The 24,063-nt window shown below is 56.5% G+C and overlaps 1 protein-coding gene across 5 annotated transcripts; it reads right to left on the bottom strand.

Moving 5' to 3' along the window:
• Positions 1-1,717: 1,717 nt before the first annotated feature.
• CBX7 (chromobox 7) lies at positions 1,718-23,618 on the bottom strand. 5 transcript variants are annotated; one of them, XM_038007423.2, is made up of 6 exons: positions 23,277-23,618; positions 20,707-20,750; positions 11,899-11,988; positions 9,517-9,583; positions 5,319-5,670; positions 1,718-4,959 (listed from the first exon to the last, which is right to left on the bottom strand). In XM_038007423.2, exons 1-6 carry the CDS (start codon positions 23,343-23,345, stop codon positions 4,805-4,807), a joined length of 777 nt encoding a protein of 258 aa, XP_037863351.1. In that variant the 5' UTR covers positions 23,346-23,618; the 3' UTR covers positions 1,718-4,804. The 5 variants fall into 5 exon arrangements, with proteins under 5 accessions (XP_037863351.1, XP_037863350.1, XP_037863352.1 ...); XM_038007422.2 differs by having other exon boundaries at positions 1,718-4,962; positions 23,277-23,617; XM_038007424.2 differs by having other exon boundaries at positions 1,718-4,962; positions 5,319-5,391; positions 11,923-11,988; positions 23,277-23,617.
• Between the last annotated feature and the right edge of the window lie 445 nt (positions 23,619-24,063).

Raw genomic sequence — 24,063 nt, 5'->3', positions numbered from 1 at the left:
GGCCTTAGACTCTGTTCTCATGGACGCTGCGTCAGCTTGCTGTGGCTGCTGTAATAAGCTCCCACAGACCAGGAGGCTTAAACAACAGAAATGTATCCACTCACAGTTAGGAGGCTGAAGTCCAGGATCAAGGGTCAGCAGGATTGGTTCCTTCTGAGCTTGGAAAGAAGGCTCTGATGCAGGCCTGTCTTCCTGGCTTATGGATGGCGTCTTCTCTCTCTTCACACAGTCATCTCACAGCATGCGTCCGTGTCCAAATCACTCCCCCACCTTTTTTTTTTTTTTTTTCAAGATGGAGTCTCCAGGCTGGAGTGCAGTGGCGATCTTGGCTCAGCTGCAACGTCCACCTCCCGGGTTCAAGAGATTCTCCTGCCTCAGCCTCCGGAGTAGCTGGGATTATAGGTGCCCGCCACCACGCCCAGCTAATTTTTGTATTTTTAGTAGAGATGGGGTTTCACCATATAGGTCAGGCTGGTCTCCAACTCCTGACCTCAGGTGATCCGCTCACCTCGGCCTCCGAAAGTGCTGGGATTACAGGTGTGAGCCACTGCCCCAGGCCCCTGGCATATTCTTGATTCCTCCCTTGCATCAAATCAGTGGCCACATCTTGACACTTCCACCACCTAAATCTATCCCCAGTCTATCTGTTTCTCTCTTTCACTGACACGTCCACAGTTGCGGCCACCATCCCCCTCCACCTGCACGGCTGCAACAGTCTCTTAACTCTTCTCCCCACAATCAGCCCTGCCTGCTCCGGCCCAGCCTCCGTCCTGCAGCCCGTGATGCACTGAAATGCGGACGTGCTCCCAGGACCTGCCCTTGGCTCTGACCACCTGTCTCGACGTTCAGACGTGTGTGCTAAGCTTGGCCGAACACATAGTAGGTGAGCGTTAGCCTCACGACAGTCCTGTGATCCAGAACCTGCAGTTGCAGAGACCTGGGATGCTCACCGCTCCAGGTTCTGGAACACAGGACTCGGGGGGAAGCAGATAAAAGGTGCCAGAAGCACTTCCAGGCCTCTGATGACACACTACGGGCCACGGCGATGGCCTCGCCCAGAGACACTCCACAGTTTCCTCTTCCCGTCACCTCAGTGAATTCTCTGTCCATCTGGGGGGCTCAGCGAAGGGAAAGACTTGTCCGAGATCATGGTCAGTGACCAGCAGACCTGGGACCTAAACCCCAGGCGTTGCCAGGAACTGGAGCTCTTTCCTCAGCACAGTGGGGACACCACTGTCAGGCCTCTGAGCTGAAGCTCAGCCCTTGTAACCCTGCGACCTGCACGTATACGTCCAGATGGCCTGCAGGAGCCAAGAAGTCTGGGGCAGCCCAAAAGCACAAAAGAAGTGAAACAGCCAGCTCCTGTCTTAACCTTACGACATTCCATTATTGCTTGCTCCTGCCCTGCCCCAACTGATGGATCGATCGATCGACCTGGTGACATTCTTCTTCTGGACAATGAGTATTATGATCTCCCCACCAGGCACCTTGTGACCCCCTCCTCTGCTGACAATAGATAACCACATTTCACTGTAACTTTCCACTGCTTACCCCAGTCCTACAAAACTGCCCGCCCCATCTCCCTTGGCTGACTCTCTTTTCGGACTCAGCCCACTTGCACCCAAGTGAAAAAAACAGCCGTGTTGCTCACACAAAGCCTGTTGGTGGATGGATGCGCTTGACAACCACCAGAAGGAATGACCAAATGCCCAGGAACTTTCTTTTTTTTAATCATCTTTAATGTATTTTTAATAATTTTTTTTGCCTCATTTACCAGATAAATCATCTAAATAAATAGATGCTATACAGTCTCTTACCAATGTCAGTACAAAAATAAAACCGCGCTCTACATCCACTCTGATCTCCCAGCGCACACACACTCAGCAAAGGCATGTGTTTGGAGCCAGCTCGTGCCCCCGACCCCTCCCAGATACATTCATTTAGTCTGAACAAAGCTCGAAGCTCATTCTGTGCAAAGGAAGCGCTCTTGTGCTGAGACCTGGTGGCCGCGGCTGGCCACTTATGAAGCAAAAGCTAAACCACCTCACAGAAGCACAGCGCCTGCCCCCAGAACAAGGGGAGAGGAGGAGCTTGGCAACGAGGTCATCACCCTAACAGCAGTGATAGTCCTGCATTCCAGGCGGCCGTGCCAGGGGTAGGGGCACATCCTCCACACCCCCCACCACGAAAGAAAAGTGCCCGCAGGTCTCTACATTCAAAGCGGGTGCGGGCTGGGGGAAAGACAGGCAGGTGAGCAAACGCTTTCTAAACCCTCCCCCCACCCCCAAGAGTACTGGCCTTTTAAGGGGGCTGCGGGGGTGGAGGTCACTGTCTGCCTTACTCTACTGGGCCACTCTGGGCTGGAAGGAGGCCTGCACGGCCACAGCCATAGGTGACCTCATAGAGGTCACCTGTCCTGGAGGATGGTCCTAATGGTCCACAGCCTTTTCCCCAGGGAGCTGGCTCACTGCAGCCCATGAGCCACGTGGCTGCCCTGAGCTGGGCACCTCAGGCACCGCCTGTCCCAGGTCACGCCCCTGGAGTTCAGCTCTCCCTGAGCCACAGAGTTCCCCATGGGCCATAAAGGGCTGAGTAAGAGGAAAGACGTGTCCTGCTGCTGCAGACAAAAGCAACTGCAGCACCCACACAGAAAGCCCCGTGAATCCACAGACCCAAAGATTGCGCAAATAGTTCTTTGAAAGTGACCAGGAAGCAGGAAAAAGGTCCCATGTCCCCTGGGGGATGGGGAGCGCGACTTCTGCTGGAAGCTGCCAGCCATGTTCCAAAGCCATGGGCCAAAACATTCAACCAGAGACCCCCCACACCCCTCTATCACCTTCACCTCCGCTGGGCACCCCTCTCCTGGAAGAGTTCCCTCTGAACCCCAAGCTTCCCCTTCCCCTCCACAGGGCCCACAGCTGGAGATTCCTGCCACCCCTTGTCCAGACCCACCCCACGTATTCCTCTAGATTCCATTCCCTGGGCTGGAGGTGAATCAGGTCACCCCGGAGGGGACTGTCCCCCAGTGGAAGCACTGAATTGACCATGGACAACTAAAGATCGAGAAGGAAGGAAAGAGAGACTCAGGGATCTGGGAAGCCTGTCAACAGAGCACCCCAAGCAGAAAGGGCTGCAGGCTGTCTTTGGTTTGGGAACTAGGGAAAAAGGGATCTGGGGAAAGAATCACCCTCTCCTCGCCTCCGTAGGCTCTGTGACTTCCTGAGGACCCAGAGCAGAGCTGTGGGGAGGGCGGGCGGGTTTCAAACTCGCCGACCACACTCCACTCCTGGTGTGTGTCACCCTGACTCTAACAGCCAAGGAAAGCCAGGGAAGCCGGCCTTTTCCACGCTCCCCTCGGGCCCCCCAGTCTGGCTTTTTCTCCCCTACAGAACTGGAAGAGAGGGAGAAGTCACTCCTCACTGGCAGGGAAGCCACTGGCCCCCAGGACACCTTGTACAAGCCAGGAAACAAGTGCACCTTGCCAGGGGGTGGGCTGGGCAAAGCCTGCCCATCACACAGTGCAGCCTGACCTCAGAGAGGCGTGGCAGAGGTCCCTCCACAGAAACACAGCTCAGCCCCAGCTGTGGCATTTAGGTTGGATGGGGAGGGGATGCAGAATGGAAGGAGGAAGGGGCTTAGGAGTCAAGGGCTGCCCTGAGAATGTGGTGGGACACTCCCTCCCTCCCTGACTGCCCACACCTGGACTGGCTGAGTTGGAGGGGAGGGCAGAGAAAGAGGGAAATTGGAAGGGCTGAAAAGTCACCTGAGTCAGAAAGAACAAGAACCCTTCGGGGGAGGAAGGACAGGGTCCAGATGTCTCAAAGCCTGTGCTGATACATCACACAACTCAGCAGATGCCTGCACACTCGCAGCCTGAGAAACCACATCTGCATGCCTGGAGCATGGGGTGCCATCGCACCTGTGCCAGACCCCTGCCCTCCGCTGAAAGCTGCAAGCACGTAGCAAGGTGCATGCAAGGTGGGGTGAGTGCAGGCATGGTGGTGAGTTCTTTTGTGCTGTGAACCACCCCACGTTCGCCTGGCCAGGGTTTCTAAACCAGGTTCGCGAGGCCCATGTGGACACGTCTGTAGACACACATGCGTTCACGGGGCACATGGGAACGTACACGCGAAGGGTAATGCGTGCACACCTGTGCAGCCGGATGTACGTGAGCGTTTCTGCACAGGCCGGGTGATGGGGAAGGGCAGAGCTCTCAGCAGAAGGGTCTCAGCGGCGCCTCCTCCCTGGGAAGGGTAGAAGCCTCTCTGAAGGGGAAGGGACTCGCCCCAGCAACCCCAACCCTTCCTCCTGCCCCTTGCTCCCGCCCCACTCACTTTTGGTCAAAACCAGCCTCCACAGCCCACTGCAAAGCCAGAGAGGAAAGTTCAAGGTAAAGACCCAATCGAAACAAAAAGAAAAGAGGAAAACAGCCAACCAGGCTGAGGTGGGCCGCTCAAGGGAGAGGGTTTGGGCCTTCCAATGCTCCTTTAACCCCCAGAACCAGCTGCTGCGTCACTAGAGAATGATAACGGTGGTGTCCCGGGCAGGTGACCCTGTCCCCCTCCTGCCCTGGGGGTGGTGCCCCAACTCCCAGAGCAACTCTCTCCATCCCCAGCCTGAGGCCTCGTGGTAAACGTCCCTCAGAGAAAGGGCAGGTGGTGGGAGAGTAGTGGGATCTTCTCCCCTTTTGCTGCTCGGTATTTTTTTAAATAAAATAATTACCCCGCCCCCAACCCATCCCTATCTCTGGAAGTCCCACCCCAAGCCCAAAAGAAAACAGTTTAAGAAGAGTAAAAACGGTGACTCAGAACTTCCCGCTGCGGTCTCGGAAGAAGCCCTCAGCCGCCTGGGCCTCACGGAAGGTGACGGTGATGGAGTTGGCGGTGATGTCGGTCACGGTCACCTCACTTGAGGGGAGCGCAGGTGTCCAGGGAGGGGGCCCCTCAGCCAGGTCGGCATCTGCTGCAGCGTGAGACACACAGACAGACGGGGGCAGCGTTGACAAGGCTGGAAGCCACGCAGACCACCCAACCCCATCCCAACTGCAGCTCTTCCTTTCTGCGTCTTCGGTCAGCTCAGGGCCTCACACAGGGCTGGACACTCGGGAGGAGGCAGCGGGGTGCATCTTCCCCACCTGGACAAGAGCTCGGCCAGAGCGGGATGACAGGAGGAGCCCCGGGCTAGTGCTGGACCCTGAGCCCAGACCCGACTATCCCCACAAAGCACTACGGGCCCTCTTTCGACACTGAATCAGTTGGACCTGATGACCCACAGGGCCCTTTCCAGCTCTGAGGGCCTCTGGGCCGGGGCCGCCTTACCCTCCTCTTCAGGGGGCTGCGCAGCAGGCTCCCACTCGCCGGCCGCCTGCAGGACTTCTGGGGCCGGTGGCTCCTGCAGGAAGAGCTCCCGTCGATGGCTGTGGCTCTCCAGGTTGGGCCCGCGGGGCGGGAACTTCTTGCGTGAGAGCCGCAGGTACTTGTGGGCCTTTCGGGGCTTGCGGAGCGGGAAGGGCAGGGTGGGCACCAAGGGGCCCTTGTCCACCAGCTCAGGTGCCCCCGCCTTGACCACCCCCTCGGGGCTCCCGCTGCCGAGTGGGCACGTCAGGGAGAAGCAGAGCTTCTCCTTGCCCTTGGCCTTGTGGGAGCTCCGCAGGTCCATGCTGTACAGCCGCTGCGGGGGCAAGCCAGGGCAGCGCGGGTCAGCCCCACCCTCCCGCCCGCCACACCTCTGCTCATGCTGCTCCTCCCACCCGGAGTGCCCTTCCCACATCTGCCCACCCAACTCCTCCCCATGCCATGGCCGGCCATCACCCCACCGCACCCCACCCCAGCCCAGAGAGTGGGCCCCGAGCAGCCCCAGGCTCTGCCAGCTCGGCCCCGCCTCTGGGCCCCACAGAGCACTCTCACCTCCCCAGGGTTTACTTCTTTGATACCCAGCAGAGAAGCATACAAGAAGGACACATTGAAAACTGACCAAGAGAAACAAATCTGGATGCATTAAAGAGTTAGCCTTCGTTTTAGGAAAGGCATCTTTGCGTGCCAGAGCACCTCCAAAACCGACACTGCCAGCTCGCCCAGGAGATGGTGGAGGCAGAGGGCAAAGGTATGCTCTTGGGAGTTGCTTGGGGCAAAGCCAGGCAAGCAGCACACACAGCACCGGATGCCCATGCCACCTAGACGAAGGGACAGGGCTCCACCTGGCCTGCTGATGCACCCCGACCCCTCCAGGGAGCTCCTGGGCTCTGCGAGCTGCCTCCTACAGCTCCCCCTGCTGACTGCCTGCGACACCTCTGGAGCTGGAGGGCAAGTCTGTCCACCCCTGGAGTTTGTAATTTTGGGATTTTTCTTATTTATTTGGGGAGAATTTACATGCATCTACAAAAGATCCATGGTGCCAAGATGTTGGGAGACTCGGGATCACTGGGACAGTACCTTCTCCTGCCACCTGACACCAGAGGCCAAGAGCTCCCAGGAAGAGAATGCAGCCATCAGATGGGACCTGTGAGGTCAAACACCTCCAAGCTGAGGGAAGAGATGACACACGCAGGCCCTGCTCACAGTCATGCCTGCCAACAGCATCACATGTCCTGAGGCTGCTGCAGTGATGGGAGGAGGGCTGAACTGGGAGGGGACTGGGAAAATACTGCCGTGGCTGGGAGGCACGTCCTATAGGCAGCTGACTCAAAACCACTCTTCCCAGCAGCCTCACAGGCCATCAGAAGCCCAGTACGGGCCGGGCGCGGTGGCTCACACCTGTAATCCCAACACTTTGGGAGGCCGAGGCGGCTGGATCACCTGAGATCAGGAGTTCAAGACCAGCCTGGCCAACATGGTGAAACCACATCTCTACTAAAAATACAAAAATTAGCTGGGCATGGTGGTGGGCACCTGTAATCGCAGCTACTTGGGAGGCTAAGGCAGGAGAATCATTTGAACCCAGGAGGCGGAGGTTGCAGTGAGCTGAGATCGCATCACTGCACTCCAGCCTGGGAGACAGAGCGAGACTCTGAAAAAAAAAAAAAAGAAAAAAGAATCCCAGTACATTCCACCATTCTGCAAGGCAGGTTTTTCTTCGTCCTTGGCAACCTCATCACGAAAGAACTACGGCGACTAGGGTCCCAACAGTCGGGTCCTGGGGAAGCTACCAGCTCGCTGGGCCTCAGTTTCTTTCTCAGCGAAACAGTGAAGAGACTGTAGGAGCCAGCCTCCGAAGAAGGCCCCAACCACACCCGCCTCCTGGAATTCACACCTATTCGCGGTCCATTCCCACCCCCAGTGCTGTGGTGTGTGACTTCCCAGGCCAGAACATAAGACACTGTGGCTTCTTCCCTGCTCTCTCTCTCGGGCCACCCACTCGGGACGCTGCTGGCTGCACTGTAAGGGCACTCAAGCAGCCCTCTGGAGATGTCCACACGGTGAGAAACAGTCCCCGTCAACGCCCAGCCCTGACTCACCGACACGTGAGCTGCCCCCTCGGAGGTAGATCCCGCAGCCCTGGTCAGGCCTGCAGACGACTGCAGCCCAGACTAGAACCACTGAAGCAGCAGCTAGCACATTCCCAAATTCCTGACCCCCAGAAGCCATGGGGAATAATCAATGTGTATTGCTTTGAGTTGCCACGTTAGAGGGGAAGAGATAACGCACACACCTGCCCTGTAGGCTTAGTATGTGGATGGAGTGTGCTCATCTGTGAGGCACACCAGGCACAGAGCCTGGCACACGGACGTCCGGGAGATGTTACTTTCCTTCCTAGGCTCAATTCATGCCAAACCCAATGGAACATGCCCACTGCATGAAGGGAGGCCCACCCGCTCTGGTGAAAGCCTCCGTGGGCTATAATCAGGAGCGGCCAGGACGCTTGACGTAGACCACATGCAAATGAACCAAGAATCCTGACTTTCTGGCTTCCAATATCCTGCCTGGTGGGTCTTATTACATTAAGGAGGGTGGGTATTCTCTTCATCCCCATTTTACAGGTGAAAAGGTTTGCCTACAACCACACACAGACAGAGTATTCCTTATCCAAAATGCTTGGAACCAGAAGTGTTTCAGACTTCAAATTTTTTTAGGATTTTGCAATATTTGCATTACATTTACTGGCTGGGCATCCCTAATCCAAAAATCTGAAATTTAAAATGCTCCAATGAGCACTTCCTTTGAACATCATGTTGGTGCTCAAAACGTTTTGGATTCTGGAGCATTTCAGATTTTGTGTGTTTTTTTTGGTGGGGAGGGATGGAGTTTTACTCTTGTTACCCAGGCTGGAGTGCAATGGTATGATCTTGGCTCCCTGCAACCTCTACCTCCTGGGTACAAGTGACTCTCCCGTCTCAGCCCCCTGAGTAGCTGGGATTACAAGCACCTGCCACCATCCCCAGCTAATTTTTGTATTTTTAGTAGAGACGGGGTTTCACCATGTTGGCCAGGCTGGTTTTGAACTCCTGACCTCAGGTGTTCTACCCGCCTCGGCCTCCCAAAGTGTTGGGATAACAGGCATGAGACACCGCACCTGGTCGCATTTTGGATTTTGGATCAGGGAGACTCAACCTGTGACTGCACTGCTCCAAGATCCACTCGCCTGTCACTGCAAAGCACTGAGGTCAGCAAAGGCCCCCAAGACCTACCAAGCAGGTACTCTGGCATGCTGCAGAGACTCGGGTCCCCACCTGACTGAAGGCTGGAAGAGGAGACCCTGTAAGTTCCTTCCCACTCAAAAATGACACACTTTTAAGAGTTTGACATTCCAAGGCTGTAGTTCTACAATTCTAAGATTGTTTCTGGGCGGGCACGGTGGCTCCCGCCAGTAATCTCAGCACTTTGGGAGGCCAAGGTGGGCGGATCATGAGGTCAGGAGATCAAGACCATCCTGGCTAACATGGTGAAACCCCGTCTCTACTAAAAATACAAAAAATTAGCCAAGCGTGGTGGCGGGTACCTGTAGTCCCAGCTACTTGGGAGGCTGAGGCAGGAGAATGGCGTGAACCCGGGAGGTGGAGTTTGCGGTGAGCCAAGACTGCACCACTGCACTCCAGCCTGGGCAATACAGCGAGACTGCGTCTCACAAAAAAAAAAAAAAAAAAAAAAAAAGATTCTGTTTCTTGGATTCTGAAATTCCAGCCTCTCATGTTTCCTCAATTCTAACGTTTATGTTTCTGAGGTTCTCAATGATAATTTTGTTTAGGGATTCTGAGCATCGAAAGGCTCAAAGCTTTCAAGCCTTCCTTACAGCAAGATTCTAAGCTTTGAGAATTCTAGGATTCCACTGGCCATATGCCTACCCTCCCTGCCAGGTGGCACCTCTCACCCAGGCTGTCTTCCCTGGGCACCAGCCCCACAGGCAGGCTTTTCCCAACTCCTCCCATCAAAACTTACCCAAGTGCCCCACCCCACAGTGCCCTGGGTGGTACAGAGGAGGGGACGCAGATCAGTTCAACCAGCCAGTGCAAATGCACCAGGGGGCAGAGGGGGACTTGCAGTTGGGCAGGGGAGAAAGGAGGCACAAAGGCAGGCTGGTTACCTGCAGCAGAAGCCGCTTGGGTTTCGGACCTCTCTTCCTATACCCCGATGCTCGGTCTCTCTCCTCCCTGGGGTGTGAAGCAGGTGGCAAAAGAAAAGGAAATACTGGTGACATCTAAGGGAAGGTAAGGTGTCGCTTCGCCCACCCTCTGCTGCCTGTCAGGGAGGGGACACTCCCCACAGGCCTGCCCACCAATCCTCCCCATTGCCTGGCTGGGGCCATAACAATAGGGTCAGATGTTCAACTCCCAGGGCCAAGGTCTTCCCATCTGACAAATGGGGAGGGCAACTGTTGAGGGAGGACTCGAAGCATCTCCAGAAACAGTGGGTCCTTATGGGGCTCCGGGGCCATGTGAGGGCTCTGCTCTACATGCTCCTAAGGAGCCCCTAAACACGTGGCTCAGTTTTTCCTGCCAGGGGAAGGATACAGAAGCCTGTCAATCCAATCTGCCTTGAATGTCCCAGGAGAGCTGAAGGGAATGGCGAGTCCCTCTGTAAGTGAAGCTCTGCACAGACTGCCCCGCATTTGGGATCTCTGTGAACCCGGGAGAGCGGACCAGCTCCTACCTGTCTGTCCCATCCTGTCGGGGGACAGGATGAAAACCAGTCTGTTCTGAGTGCCCAGCGGATGCCTTCCCGTGTATCAAACACACACACAAAGCACAACTTAGGCCGGGTACGGTGGCTCACGCCTGTAATCCCAGCACTTTGGGAGGCTGAGGTGGGTGGATCACTTGAGCTCAAGAGTTTGAGACCAGCCTGGGCAACACGGCAAAACCCCATCTACCAAAAATACAAAAATTAGCCAGGCACAGTGGCACACACCTGTGGCCCCAACTATTCAGGAGGCTGAGGAGAATTGCTTGACCTGGGAGGCAGAGGTTGCAGTGAGCCAAGATCGCACCATGGCCTGGGAGACAGAGTGAGACCCCGTCTCGAAAAAAAAAGCACGACTTCACAATGCCACGAAGCTACACATGACACACAAGACAGCACAATCAGAGACTCCACACAACCGCCGAAAGTAGTGGGGAGATTCAAAGTCATTTCGTCCTGCCTCCCACTTCAGTTCTCTCCATCCACACTCTCTGCAGCCCCCAGTACAGAGGCCACGCAGACAGCAGAAAGAACGTGGAGGCCAGGAGCTCATCCCTTCTCCCCTTCCTGGTCGTGTGACCTTGGGCCAGGCTCTTACTCTGAGCTCAGCACACACCAGGAACCCCACAGCATCTATTGCAAATGTCTGACCATCCACTGAGCATCCATCCCCAGCAGGACACCCATGGGCCAAAGGGAAAGGGCCCCTGGCGGACGACTGGAATCCAGGCCTTTGATACCTGCCCACTGCTCTCCTTACCACGCTCCACAGGATTCCCAAGTGCTGCACCCTGTTGGACCAAGGCCCCACCACACACCTGGGAGACAGAAAGAAACCCTGCGACAGGGACACCCTGATTTTAAAAGGAAAGAACAATAAAATGTGTCCTTTGAATCCCTGGCAGGAAACCTCCTGGAGGAGGAACCACGAGAATCCAGCAACGAGGGGCAACGGAAAAGCCCCCACCCGGAGGCAGCAGCCCTGGCCAGGTCCTTGCTCTGAGGCTCTAGGTAGCAGCCTTGGTTTCCTTCTCTGACAAACAAAGCCCTCACTCTTGCCTCAGCAGGTTGCCATAGGGACCAAATATACAAACGATTTTGTGAAATGGCCCCATGCCGCACAAGGCAGGTGGGCTGGGAGTGGCAGGGGACCTGGGCTGCCTGCTGGTGGGGAGGGTGGCCAGAGAGGGCACACAGAACAGTCGGGCGTACTCAGAATCCCTGAGAGGCACTGGCAGAGGTGGCAGACTGACTTTGCCTGGGCCACTTGGACAGGAGGTGGCAGGGGGACAGGCCACAATTCAGAAATCCAGTCCCAAAGCCCATGCTCCTGCCCCGACTTCCATGAGCTTCATCAGACCCTCCTTGTAGCCCTAAGAGGTCCTCTAGAGACACTGTCTCTGATCTGTCACCCCCGCACAAGTGGCAGTGCCGCCCCCTTGCACACAGGGCATCTTTGTGAACTATTTTAACATTCTTCACTGGAACAGAAACCTCTTACGGCCCCTCTGAGGTTTCACCCTAGGAAATCGGGGTGTTCTTCAGGGTGGCCCATTTTACAGCAGAGAGACTGAGGCCCGGGTGGGTAAGGGAAGTGACCAAAATTGCCCAACAACAGGAAAGGGACCCAGGGTCCTCAGCTGCCCTGGGACTCAGTGCCCACCACTTCCACCCAGCTGTAGGCTGGGCTGCCCTGTCCCATCAGACACCCCCGCCCTGCCCCCAAAACCCCTGCCAAGCCAGCAGCAGGCTCCTGAGGAGCCTCTGAGCTGGCCCTAAGCCCCACCCGGCGGCGCTGAGGACACCGTACTTCTCCTCGTAGGCCATGACGAGGCGGGGGTCCAAAATGTGCTCTTCTGGCTCCCACGTGCTGTACCTGGGGAGAGGAACAAAAGGTCAGAGTCAGCACTGGGTGCAGTGGCTCATGCCTGTAATCTCAGCACTTTGGGAGGCCAAGGTGGGCGGATCACCTGAGGTCAGGAGTTCAAGACCAGGCTGGCCAACATGGCGAAACCCCGTCTCCACTAAAAATACAAAAATTAGCCATGCGTGATGGTGCATACCTGTAATCCCAGCTACTCAGGAGGCTGAGACAGGAGAGTTGCTTGAACCCGAGAGGCGGAGGTTGCAGTGAGCCAAGATCGTGCCACTGCACTCCAGCCTGGGTGACAGAGTGAGACTCTGTCTCAAAAAAAAAAAAAAGAAAGGTCAGAGCCATCGCTTCTACTGGGCAGGTACACCAGCAGAGGCCACCACTGCTGACCCAGGGCCCACTGCAAGTGTGCCTTCACCCTGTCCTGGTGTCATTGTCACCTACTTCAAGGACAGACCCAGTCTGGGCCTCCTGAGGGTTCCAGCGACACCAGAGCTGCCCTCGTTCATATCACACTACAATGTGACTGGGTCCAACTCCTTGTTAGACTCCACAATCACCGGAGACCCTCGGCCGCCAGGAGGAGAGAGGGCCCCTGTAAGCCCCAGGACACCCTTCCCACACCAGGCAAGAGAGGGTGAAAAGGAGCCAGAGCTCCGGGGACATGCTCGCAGCCTGGGTTCAAGTCCAGCTCTGCCCCTAGCTAGCTGTGTGACCTTGAGCAACTTCCTGAACAGCTCTGTGCCTCAATGTCCCCATCTGTAAAGGACTCTTGTGCTGATGAGATGTGTCATCCAAGTGTTTAGAGGGTGTTACAAGACTAACAGCGTGCCTGATGTGTTGTCCGTGCACTGTGTTTGCTGCTGTGGCTGTTTCTCCCCGCCCTCCAAGCCCCAGAATGGTCTCCCTCCTCAGTGCACCCCACCCAGAACACAGCCAGGTCTGAAGTTCCTTTGTTTCTGGGCCTGGCACACAGCAGGTGTTTGGTAAATGTCTAGTGGCTGAATGGTTCAGCAGGCCTAGCACAGGCCCCCTTGGTAATGCTACAGGGGATCTTCTACCCTCGCCACCCAGCCAGGGAGCCCCCTCCTGCTGGGGCAGACCCTGTGATGTCACCACAGCGGCTCCAGAGCTCACCTATCTGTGGAACCACCATGGTGACACCCGCCACACCCTCGTTCCACTAGCACTCCTGTTTACTTCGTATCTGCCTTTAGAGCAGCTTTTTTGGTTTAAATTATTTTAAAAGCAAACTATGCCTTCCATAAATGGAAAAACCAGTATCACTCACCATCAATGCAAACATAAAAACTTTTCCATTAAAAACAATATACGTACAGTCATGTGCCAAATAACAACGTTTCTGTCCATGACGGCCTGCACATGTGATGGTTAACCCGTAAAATTACAAAGGAGCTGAAAAATTCCTATCATCTAGTGACGTCTTGATGATCCTGACCCTGCGCAGGCCTAGGCCAACGTGTGTGTTTGTGTCTTAGGTTTTAAAAACAGAGCTTTAAGGCCAGTGTCTTAGGTTTTAAAAATAAAGTTTTAAGGCCGGGCACAGTGGCTCATGCCTGTAATTCTAGCACTTTGGGTGGCCAGATCACTTGAGGTCATGAGTTTGAGACCAGCCTGGCCAACATGGAGAAACCCCATCTCTACTAAAAATACAAAAATTAGCCAGACATGCGGGCACCTGTAATCCCAGCTACTCGGGAGGCTGAGGCAGGAGAATCACTTGAACCCAGGAGGCAGAGGTTGCAGTAAGCCGAGATTGTGCCATTGCACTCCAGCCTGGGTGACAGAGCAAGACTCTATCTCAAAAACAATGAAAATAGAAATAAAAATATTTTTAAAAAATTTTTAAAAACTTTAAAAGTAAAAGACATTGAAGTTTTGTTTAAATAGAAGAAAGCTTATAAAATATAAAGCAAGGCTGGGCGCAGTGGCTCACGCCTGTAATGCCGGCACTTTGGGAGGCCGAGGCGGGCGGATCATGAGGTCAGGATCATTAGTTCAGGATTGAGACTATCCTGGCTAACATGGTGAAACCCCTCGCTACTAAAAATACAAAAAATTAGCCGGGCGTGGTGGAGGGTACCTGTAGTCCCAGCTACTAGGGACGCTGAGGCAGGAGAATGGCGTGAACCTGGGAGGTGGAGCTTGCAGTGAGCTGAGACTGCACCACTGCACTCCAGCCTGGGCAACAGAGCAAGACTCTGTCTCAAAAAAAAAAAAAAAAAAAAAAATAAAGCAAGTATTTTGTACAGCCATACATGTTTATGTTTTAAGCTAAGTGTTACTACAAAACGAGACAAAAAGTTTTAAAAAATTAAGCTTATGAAGTAAGAAAGTTACTATAAGCTCAGGTTAACTTATTATTGAAAAAAGCATTTCTGTATAAATTAGTGTAGCGTAAGTGTACAATGTGAAAAATATTTCCTCACAAGTTAGTATGGCCTAAGTGTACAATATGAAAATATTTCTGCATAAGTTAGTGTAGCGTTAAGTGTACAATGTTTACAATAGACCAGGTCTTCACATTCCACTAGCTGACACTGAGTGACATGTGTCTGGGTGACAGAGCAACTTCCAGCCTCGCAAGCTCTGTGCCTGGGAAGTGCTCTAGAAGGTGTCCCAAGTTTTATCTTTTACACTGTATTCTTACTGCACCTTTTCTGCGTTTGGATGTATTCAGTACAATCACATGCTGTGCACGCTTGAAGCCTAGGAGCACAGTCCAAGTGTGCAGTGGGTTGTACCATCTAGGCGTGGCTAAGCTCACTCTGATGTTCGTACAGTGAAATCACCTAACAATGCATTTCTCAAAACGTATCCCTGTCATTAACCGACGTGTGACTGTATAAAATACATACAGACAAAAGCAAAGCAATGCCTATGGTCCTGGCCAGAGGCTCTGCTAGGTAAGACGGAAAGCAATGGGCGTTAGCGAGGGGTTAAAAGGCAGAAAGCGCCTGGGAGAGCCCCTGCCCTGCCGCCTCCCTAGAGCTGCGGCCTCTACCTTACGCTATCCTGGGAACTACCTAACGCTAGTTCACAGTCCCAAAATGCTGCCCAAGGACAGAATGCTTGCCTCCTTGCTTCCTCTAACACTCTGGCACACCCACTTAGTGTCGGGCCTCTGTGGGCTCGCAGTGAAGCCCTGAGCCTGGGCTGCCCCTTCCCATGTGCCCCCCGCCAGCCGGCCCTCCCTCCCCTTTGGGTGCCCCATCCCTACAGTCAACTCCTAGCTGACCCCTAAGAGTCAAGTATTTGTAGCCTTCCCTGACATCCCTCCCAGGCTGCCCCACTGCCAGCAGGACGAGCCTGCCCCTCCTCCACCCTCCTTACAGCTATACCTTGCCCCGGCCATAATCACTAATGGACCAGGAAACACCCTGGCCGGCAGAGCCCCGCAGAGTGGCCCGCTCAGGGCTCTGGGAAGGGCTGGGGAGCCCCTGCAGAACGCCGAAAGCGAAACTACAGCAGAAGCCACCACAGGCTGGCAGACACTCTAACCCTTCCTCCCCCCGGAAAAGGCTGAATCTCCTCAGCTCTAACTGGTAGGAAGGGGAATTTTGTGCTCCTCTCTCTACAGCGTGCTCCTCCGCACCGCCCTGCCCATTGCTTGCTGATGTCCCTGCTGTGTGGATCCTGGCAAGTCCCTACCCTTCTCTGAACTTCAGTTTCCTCATCTCAAGAATAATGACCACTACGGTAACAGCAGGTGTGCTGCCAGCACCACCAGGACCGCACCCATCCTCAAAAGAAACTGGTGAGGTAGGTGCTTAGTTCTTACCCCCATTTTACAGATGGAGAAACCGAGACACGGAGGTTGGGCAGCCAGCCCAGCGTCACTGAGCCAGTCAGTGGCCGGCCCGTGTTGGCCCTCAGCCACACTCCGCCTTCAGGCTCCTCACAGGCCACCGCGTCTGGGACCCCCGACTGTGCTGCCCGCGGGAAGGGGCGTCGCCTGCCCCCGGTCCTCAGTGTCCGACCGCAGGGCGCGGCGCACAGCGGGCGCCCCGAAAGGCTCCGCTGGATGAAGAAGGGGTGGTTGCCGGCCCGGGCGGCCGGGTCTGAGATAACAGGGTCACACTTGGCGGCCAAATGCAGCCCCAAGCTGGGGGCAGGGGCGGCACCAGCGTCTTAACCGCCTGGACCCAGCCGTTAAGGGGGACGCCGCGCCGCACCGCGCCCTCCGCAGTGCAGGAGCCCAGAGGCGCCGAGGGGAACGCGCTTCCGAAGAGCTGGGCGCTGGCAACCCAGGAGCGCGCCACCAGCGTGGGCGCCGCGGATCGAAGGGCTTAGACCCCATGATCACCGGAGACCCTCGGGTGCCTGGAGGAAAGCGGGCTCCCGTAAGCCCCAGGACACCCTTCCCACACCAGGGGAGGAACGGTGGAAAGGAGCCAGGGCTCTGGGGACACGCTCGTTGCCTGCGCTGCGCGGACCGTGGCGTGTACACTGGGGCACTGCGGGGGTCTGTATTAGGCTTGCAGCGCCGGCTGGGCGGGAACCCATCACCCCGTGGGATGGGGCGGAGCGCTTAGGCCCCGCCCCCGCAGCCGGCGGTCACGCGCACGCACGGGGAGGGGCGCGCGCCGGGATTACCGGCAAACCGAGGGGGCGGGGGCGGGGACAGGGACGGCGCGCGCCGGCTCCGAGATAAACACGGCCACGTGACCGCCCCGCCCCGCCCCACGGCCCGGTAAACAAGCCCGGGCGGCCCAGCCTGAGCCCCGCCGCGCAGGGCTCGCCCTACTGCGGTGAAGGCACGGAGTGGGAAGGGGCGCAGCGGATGCAGGACCCCCGTCCCCCGCCGACCTTTCCCGGGGGACAGGGGGAAGCGGGGTTTGGGGGCGCTGCTGAGCTGTGACGCAGGCAGCCTTGGGGCAGGTGGAACCACCTGGAACCCCGCAGAGCCAGGCCAACCCCCAAGTCCCAGTGTCCCCACTCCGATTTAAAGCCGCTCCACAGGAGAAATAGCATGGGCTCTGGTCCAGACTGCGGGGTGCGGCCTCGTTCAGGAGACGCCATCGCTCTGGGGCCTCATCCTAAAGTGGGCCCACCAGTAACCCCAGTCGTATAGGGCTGTTGTGAAGATTAGATGTGTTCAGCCACGGAAAGCATTTGGATCAGTGTGGTACACAGTGAAGGCAAATAAGCCTGGTTAAATCAATGAAAAGCCCAGGGAGCGTAAAAGTCTGCGGCTCCTAACTCCAGTCTCCCCAGCCTGGATGGAGACATTAGCTCCCACTCTGCCCCTGGCAGGGTGTTAATGAATCTTATCTTGTCTCAGGCAATCTTCAGCAGGGCCCTGTGAGGTTAGGCACAGAGAGGTTGAGGGCTTTGCCCTGGGTCACGCAGCTGTAAATCTCCACAACTAGAGTTCAGAGGCTCAAAGCTTCAGCACTTCCCACTGAACTGGCCCAAAGGCCAGCAGGCAAGAGTCCTAGTCACCTCTAGTGAAGCTGCCTGTGTTATCAGGCAGCCTGTAGTTCACATCTTCCCAGCTCTATGACCCTTGGCAAGGCCTCTTTGCTGTAGGCTTCTGTCTCTCCATCTGTAAAATGGGTTGCTATGAGTGGTTCAACGAGTCAATGCCTGATTCATAATAGGGGCTTATTAATTGACAACCTGGCCATGGCTGTGACCACTGATACCATTCCTAAAACTCCATAGAGCCACTCCTTCCAAAACGATGGAGAACCATTCACAAGTGGGGAAGAGAGGAAGGCATTCTGGAAGGGGGAACAGAAGGGCCCCGGACAGGCTGAAATGTTATCAGGAGGCCTCAGGCACAGCTGGTATCTGTACCTAACAATGTCACATTCCCTGCCCCGGGCCCCGAGCCCCTCCCTGTGCCATTCGCTGTGCTTTCCAGAAGCAAGAGAGCCCCTCTACCACACTTGTTTGCTGGGGAGATAAATCAGGCAAGGCATGTAGTGGCTTAGCATGGGCCTGGCACAGAGCGTCCACTTTTTTTTGGGGGGGGGGTGGAGGGACGGAGTCTCACTGTGTTGCCCAGGCTGGAGTGCAGTGGCACGATCTCGGCCCACTGCAAACTCCACCTCCCAGGTTCAAGTGATTCTCCTGTCTGAGCCTCCCAAGTAGTTGGGATTACAGGCACAAACCACCATGCCTGGCTAATTTATTATGCTTTGGTAGAGACGGGGTTTTTGCCATGTTGGCCAGGCTCGTCTCGAACTCCTGACCTCAAGTGATCTGCCCACCTCAATCTCCCAAAGTGCTGGGATTATAGGCTTGAGCCACCATGCCTGTCCCAAAGTGTCCACTTAAATCATGGTTCCTGTTACTGTTACTGAGAATGTAAGTCTCCCCACCTAGAGGGCAGAAGCTGAGCAGGAGAATGACTACCCCCATCCAGGCTGGCACTGCCCTGCCAAGGCTCCCAGGCCTGGGGGACACAGCCTGCCTAACTCCCCAGCCCCCACCCTCTTTCTCAGCTTTTTCTCCAAGCAAGGCCCCCTGAGGAGGGGAAGACAGAGCTGGCTCCCCTGCTTCTCCCCAGAGTGAACCTGTTTCCCCCAAGTGAGGTGGGGATGGTTAACAGCCATACCTGCCTCACAGCCAGACCATGGTGGCACTGTGGATGGCATGAAGTGGGCACCACAGTGCATGGGGTTGGCAGTTATATTTTTGTAAGGATCAACCCTCTCTGGGCCTCAGTTTCCCCATCTAAAAAATGACAGGACTGGCCTAAAAGATTTCTAAGGATACTCTGAGCTCCTGGGAAGAATGGAATCCCCTAGGTCCCTTTCCTGACTGGGGAAGACAAAAAGAACAGGCAGGCTATCTGTCTATCTAATTTAGTCTTAAAACCAAATGTTTACTAAAGCACTTGGACTGGGCTGAACACACATTCGCTAACTTACATCCACCCTCTCACCCTCACAGCAGCCTGCAAAGGAGGCTTCACTATCTCAACTCAAAGATAAGGAAGCAGAGAGCCAGCCATGGTGGGCCCCTGCCTCAGGGCTCATGGCTGTCAGGTGGGCAGCCAGGCCTAGAACCCAGGACCAAAGTGGAGGGGGGTGAGAAGAGGCAGCCATGAGGGCCCATCTGGTGGCCTCAGCATGTTAAGAAACAAATAGGTGCCCGGGCCACGGGCACAGCACAACAGTAGCATCAAGGGCCTCTGCTCTGGGAGCCTCGTTCCTTCCCTCCTGACGAGCTGCAGTGGGCAGATGGATTCACATCCAGGATCAAAGTGGGGGAAGGAACTTTTCATTCATAACGGCCTCTGTTTACAGAAGAGAATCTTCCAAAGAGTGGGGTCTCCAGAGGAGGAAAAATAATCAATAGTGTCCTGAAGGCTAACAGCTGGTAGCCACAGCTTCCCAGTGCGAAGCCAGAGAGGCAGGGGTGTGCGTGCCCAGGGAGGTGGTGCTCCTGCTGCCCACTCTGGGCATTGTCACTCCCTTTACTGCCCCCTTCACTCAGGCCGGAAGCCCACCTTCTAGCAGCCCAGTGCGGGGGGTAGGGATTCTCTTTCAGCCCTCAGAATATCTGGGAAGGGAACAGGAGTGGGGTTGGAGTGAGGGGTGGAGTGTATTCTCTGCCTGCCAGTTCCCAACCCCCATCATCAGGATAGCCGCAGGTCGCCCAGAACATGTGCCCAGGCCTTTCATCCCACAGGGCCACCGAGCCTGTGAGATGAGTGCCTGGCCTGGGTTTCTGAACCCATTTTGCAGAGACGGAGGCTGAGGCACTGTGGGCTGTGGGCTGTCTTTCTCTGCTGTCTCTCCCCACCATCACCCCAGAATGCCCACAGGACCCAATACCAGGCCAGCCCCCACCAGTACAGCAGAAAGTCCCTGCCCGACAGCAGCAGCTCTGGGCAGAGGGGGTTTCCAGGAGTCAGTCTCTGCCAGGCGGAGCAGGGGGTGGGGCACCCACAGACCAATGGGGAGGCTCCACGACTAGCTCATTTCCCTCCCCCTCCCAACAACTCCCTGCTGGAGGGCATTGGTGGGTTCCTGATAGGGCCTCGGCAGGAGAGGTGGAGCTGCTGGGAGGCCTTAGATGCAGCTCCCTGCCTCCCAACTCTGAGATGGGAGGCTGGGAAGGCACAGAGGCGGCTCCTGAAAAGGAGAAGGCCTAGTTCAAGTCCCAACTCTGCCTCCACTTGCTGTGTGACCTAAGGCAAGCTGCTTACCCTCTCTGAGCCTGTTTCATCACCTTGAGAGAGCCTGATCACACCTACCTTCCAAATCTGTATGGGAACCTGCTCTGTAGACTGGAAAGTGCCGACCAGAGGAGAAGGGGATTCAGACTCTGCCCCTGGCCACACAGCACTGAGGACTCATGTAGCACTGGGCTTAAAGCGGCTGGGGGCCCCTCCTCCTGTCCAGCAGCCATCTCCAGTAGCTCAGATGCTGGGCCTTCACCTCCCAGTTGCCAAGAAAAGCCAGAGGGAGGGGAGGAGGGAGAGGAGAAGCTCCAACCAGCAGAGGAGCTCAACACTTAGGAGGGCAGGGTGAGAAGAGAAGCTGGAGACACACCTTGACCCTCCTGTGGTCCAAGGGGAAACTGAGGCCCAGAGAAGATGATGATTAAATCAAGGTCAGCTGTCCAGTTACAAGAGTAGCTGGAGCTAAAAGCTAGGCAGGGGAGGGGGCAAAAGGCAGGTGGAGGAATGCACCGGTTGGTAGGCAGGCAGACAGACAGACAGACACACACAAAGGAGCTTACTTTGGGGGCCATCCTTTCCACTTCACCAGATACTCGACTTTACCCTGAGAAGAGAGAGAAGCAGACACAGTGAGTCTTATGGTTGCCCCTCCAGCCACTCGGAAGGACAGTTAAGGCCCAAAGGATCCCAGCTCCAAATCCCCTCTGCAGACACGTGTCTCCCCAACACACAAACACAATCCAGGGACTGTCCACCAGATCCTCGCCAACCCGTATAACCGTGGCTGCTACATGATCACCCCATACTGCCCTCCCTAGGACAGCACAGGAGTGCCTCTGGCTCCAGACACCTCTGAGGCTCCTGAGGCCCAAGCCCAGGGCTCATGTCACACATGGGGAGCTGAGACGGCATGGAGGTCTGCATGTGTGGCCAAAGACCCACAGTGTCTAGAGCCCCAGTGCACAGGTCGGAATGCTTACTTTCTTTTTTAGATTGAAGTCTCCAAATTCAAGAACATTCCTCTCTGGGGTAGTCCTCACGCTCCTCCCCCATCTGCCGAGTCTCCTCTCAGTCTCTGAGAAGCTGCCCCTGGCTCAGAGGTAATGGGCCAGTGACTTGAGGACTCTCAACTCAAAAGACCCTGGCAGGACCCCATGGAAGACTGGCAAACTCTCTACCTTCAGAAGGGGTGGTCAGCCCTGCGGTTGTTAGAGCCAGGCCCCTCCCTTCCTCACAGGCTTTAAAAGTTTACAGTTACGGTGGCTCATGCCTGTCATCTCAACACTTTGGAAGGCTGAGGCTGGAAGATCGCTTGAGCCCAGGAAGGAGTTTGAGACCAGCCTGGGCAACACGGTGAGACCCCCGTCTCTGAAGAAAGGAAATTAGTCGGGCATGGTGGCAGTTGTCTGTGGTCCCAGCTACACAGGAGGCTGAGGCAGGAGGATCGTTTGAGCCGGGGAGGTTGAGGCTGCAGTGAGCCATGTTCATGCCACTGCACTGCAGCCTGGGTGACAGAGTGAGGTCTTGGTGCCAAAAACAAGAAAGTTTACAGTCCAACCCCATTCAGTGAGTGAAGCCCCTCCACTCCAGAACTTTACGACCAAAATATGATACCTCCTCATAGAGGCTTTCCCTGATGACCCTCTCCCATGCTGTCTCCACTGGCCCCTTGCGGTTCTATTTCTGCAGAGCAAACAGCTCCATCTGAGGGCATCTGTCTGTATCTCCTCACTCACTGTGTGCCACCTCTGCAGAATGCCAGCTCCCTGAGGGAAGGGATGGATCCCTGGGGCTTAGACTGGTGCCTGGTACCTGACAGATCCTCAATAAATAGTTTGAGTGACTGGCTGAAGGAATGATGGTCTCGCGCTCCTGCGCTACTCTGCGAGCTCCCTCGTAGAGGGGGTTAGTGCTGTGCCTGCTTCAGGCTACACAGCACGAAAAGCACTGAGCTTTGTGGAATAAATTAATTATCTTTTAAGTGGAGGAAACCCTAGGAAAAAGGAGGAGGAGGAGGAACAGCTGCCTCAATCAGAAGAGTAAAACCCCAAGCAGAGCTAGAGGAAGAAAAGATGCTCCTGACCACCTTGACCTTCACCCTTGGCCCAAGACGACAGGACTGAGTTTTCTCTATGGAGAAAGAAGATGGGCTGGCAATCAGCCCAGGTGAGCTCCTGCTCTACCTCTCTCTCTAACTCACTGGGTGACCTTGAGCAGGTCACTTCCTCTGCCTGGGCCTCAGTTTTTGTCTCTGTTAAATGGGAGGAGGTGACCCCCCTAAGGCCCCTCCCAGTCGGCCTGGAGCCTTCCAAAGGGCTGCAGGGAGGAGGAGACCAAGGAAGGAGAGTAGTGAATACCAGGAGAGGAACTTCTCCCCAAAGATTTCCCCAGCTTTAGGCGGGGAAACAAGTGCACGGGAGGTGTAGACACCAGGCCGGGACAAAGTCCAGCCCCAAAGTGTGGGGTTCTGAAACCAGCAGAACAGACACCTCCTTAAATTGCAGGATGTATGTTTTGAAGGAGAAGGCAGATGGGGTAGGAGACTAGGGGATGCCCTAGCGCAGGGGGCGGGCTTCAGAGCCCTGGACTGGGCTAGGAGTTGAGGTGGGGGTGGGGGCGGGAAAGAGGGATGTGCTTGGGTAGGGGTAGAGGGGGCGGGATCGGAAAAGGCCAAAGTCCAGTAGGAAAACTTCACAGGTTGGAGACTTTTCCAAAGCTGCACTTACAACTTGAAAGGACTTGGTGCCAAGCGTCCAGAGTCCCGAGTTCAAGACCCAGCTCTGACGCTAACGCGCTAGGCAAGTCCTTTCAACTTGGACCTCAGTCTCCCCATATTTATAATAAAAGGGGAGTGAGGCGGGATGGAGCTCAGGATCCCTACGTCCGATCCTAATCTCCAGCTCAGGCAGGCTCGGCCGCCACTAGCATCCCGGAGCGACAACTTTTATTCTACTCGCCCTACACGGTGGCAGGGAAACTGAGGCACGGGCTGGGGAGACGGGCCCAGCAGCGCAGGGCTGCCGGGGCCCCCGCGCCCCGCTTTCCCCTTCAGCCCCAGCGTGGAGGGAGCGGTGCTGGGAACGGGAGGGACCCCACCGGGGTCCTGGGAGCCGCCCCCGGGCAGCCTCACCTTCCGCACGCGCTTCTTCCGGATGCTCTCCACGGCGAACACCTGCTCGCCGATGGCTGACAGCTCCATGCGGGGCGGCGGGCGAGCGGGCCCGGGGCCGGGCCGGGCCGGGGGCGGAGCTGCGGGGCCGCGGCTGCGGCGCGCGATGCTAGGGCTGGCGGGGTCCCCGTCACCCTCGTCCGGGCGCGCACGCGCACGCGCACGCGCGCACACCCCCTCGCGCTCCCTCACGCCGCCGACGTTCCATTTTTGAACCTGCGCAACGTTTTCCTCGGCGCCAGCGAGCGAGCGCGCGCAAGGAGGGGGCGGGTCGGGAGCGCGCGGCCCGGCCGCGGGGCTCAGCTCGCGCCCTGCGGGTCAGACCCGCCCCCAAGCCCCGCCCCCGCCTGAGCCCCACCCCCGAGATCCGCCCCCTCCGGGTTGCGATTGGGCCGCGAGCCGCCAGCGCGGCCGCGGGACTTATTTGGCTCAGGTCCCGGCTGGGGCGGGGCGGAGGCTCGCGAGCACCCTCTCGCTGTGGCGCCGGGGCGGGACGTGATCCTTAATACCGAGGCGGGCGCCTCACAGCCTCCCGGCGACTGCCAGGGGCCAAAGTGGCAGGGCCCAGTGGAGCCGACGACAAAGTCGAGGCTCAGAGCGGGGAGGCCATTTGCCCACCTCCCGCAGCGGAGGAGACCGGGCCGAGACGCAGCCCCTCGAGTTGCAGGAGAGGCGGGACCCAAAAGGCTTCCCACCGTGTCCGGACGTCGCGGGGCCGAAGTCTCCCTCATCCGGCCTTGGCTGCGGC

This window comes from Chlorocebus sabaeus, chromosome 19 (assembly GCF_047675955.1).
Source record: "Chlorocebus sabaeus isolate Y175 chromosome 19, mChlSab1.0.hap1, whole genome shotgun sequence".
Classification (NCBI taxonomy): domain Eukaryota; kingdom Metazoa; phylum Chordata; class Mammalia; order Primates; family Cercopithecidae; genus Chlorocebus; species Chlorocebus sabaeus.
Note: the sequence above shows the minus strand (reverse complement) of the source record. Positions and strands in the feature narration are given on the sequence as shown.

Bases quoted from the DNA above. Each gene is read 5' to 3' on its own strand.
- CBX7 (XM_038007422.2), bottom strand. From the start codon at position 23,345: ATGGAGCTGTCAGCCATCGGCGAGCAGGTGTTCGCCGTGGAGAGCATC. The intron at 9,584-11,898 runs GTGGGGCTTAGG...TTCACACCCCAG, and splicing joins GGTGTCCTCAGCGCCGCCGG to GGAGGAGAGAGACCGAGCAT. The intron at 5,671-9,516 runs GTAACCAGCCTG...TTGCCCCCGCAG, and splicing joins CCAAGCGGCTTCTGCTGCAG to CGGCTGTACAGCATGGACCT.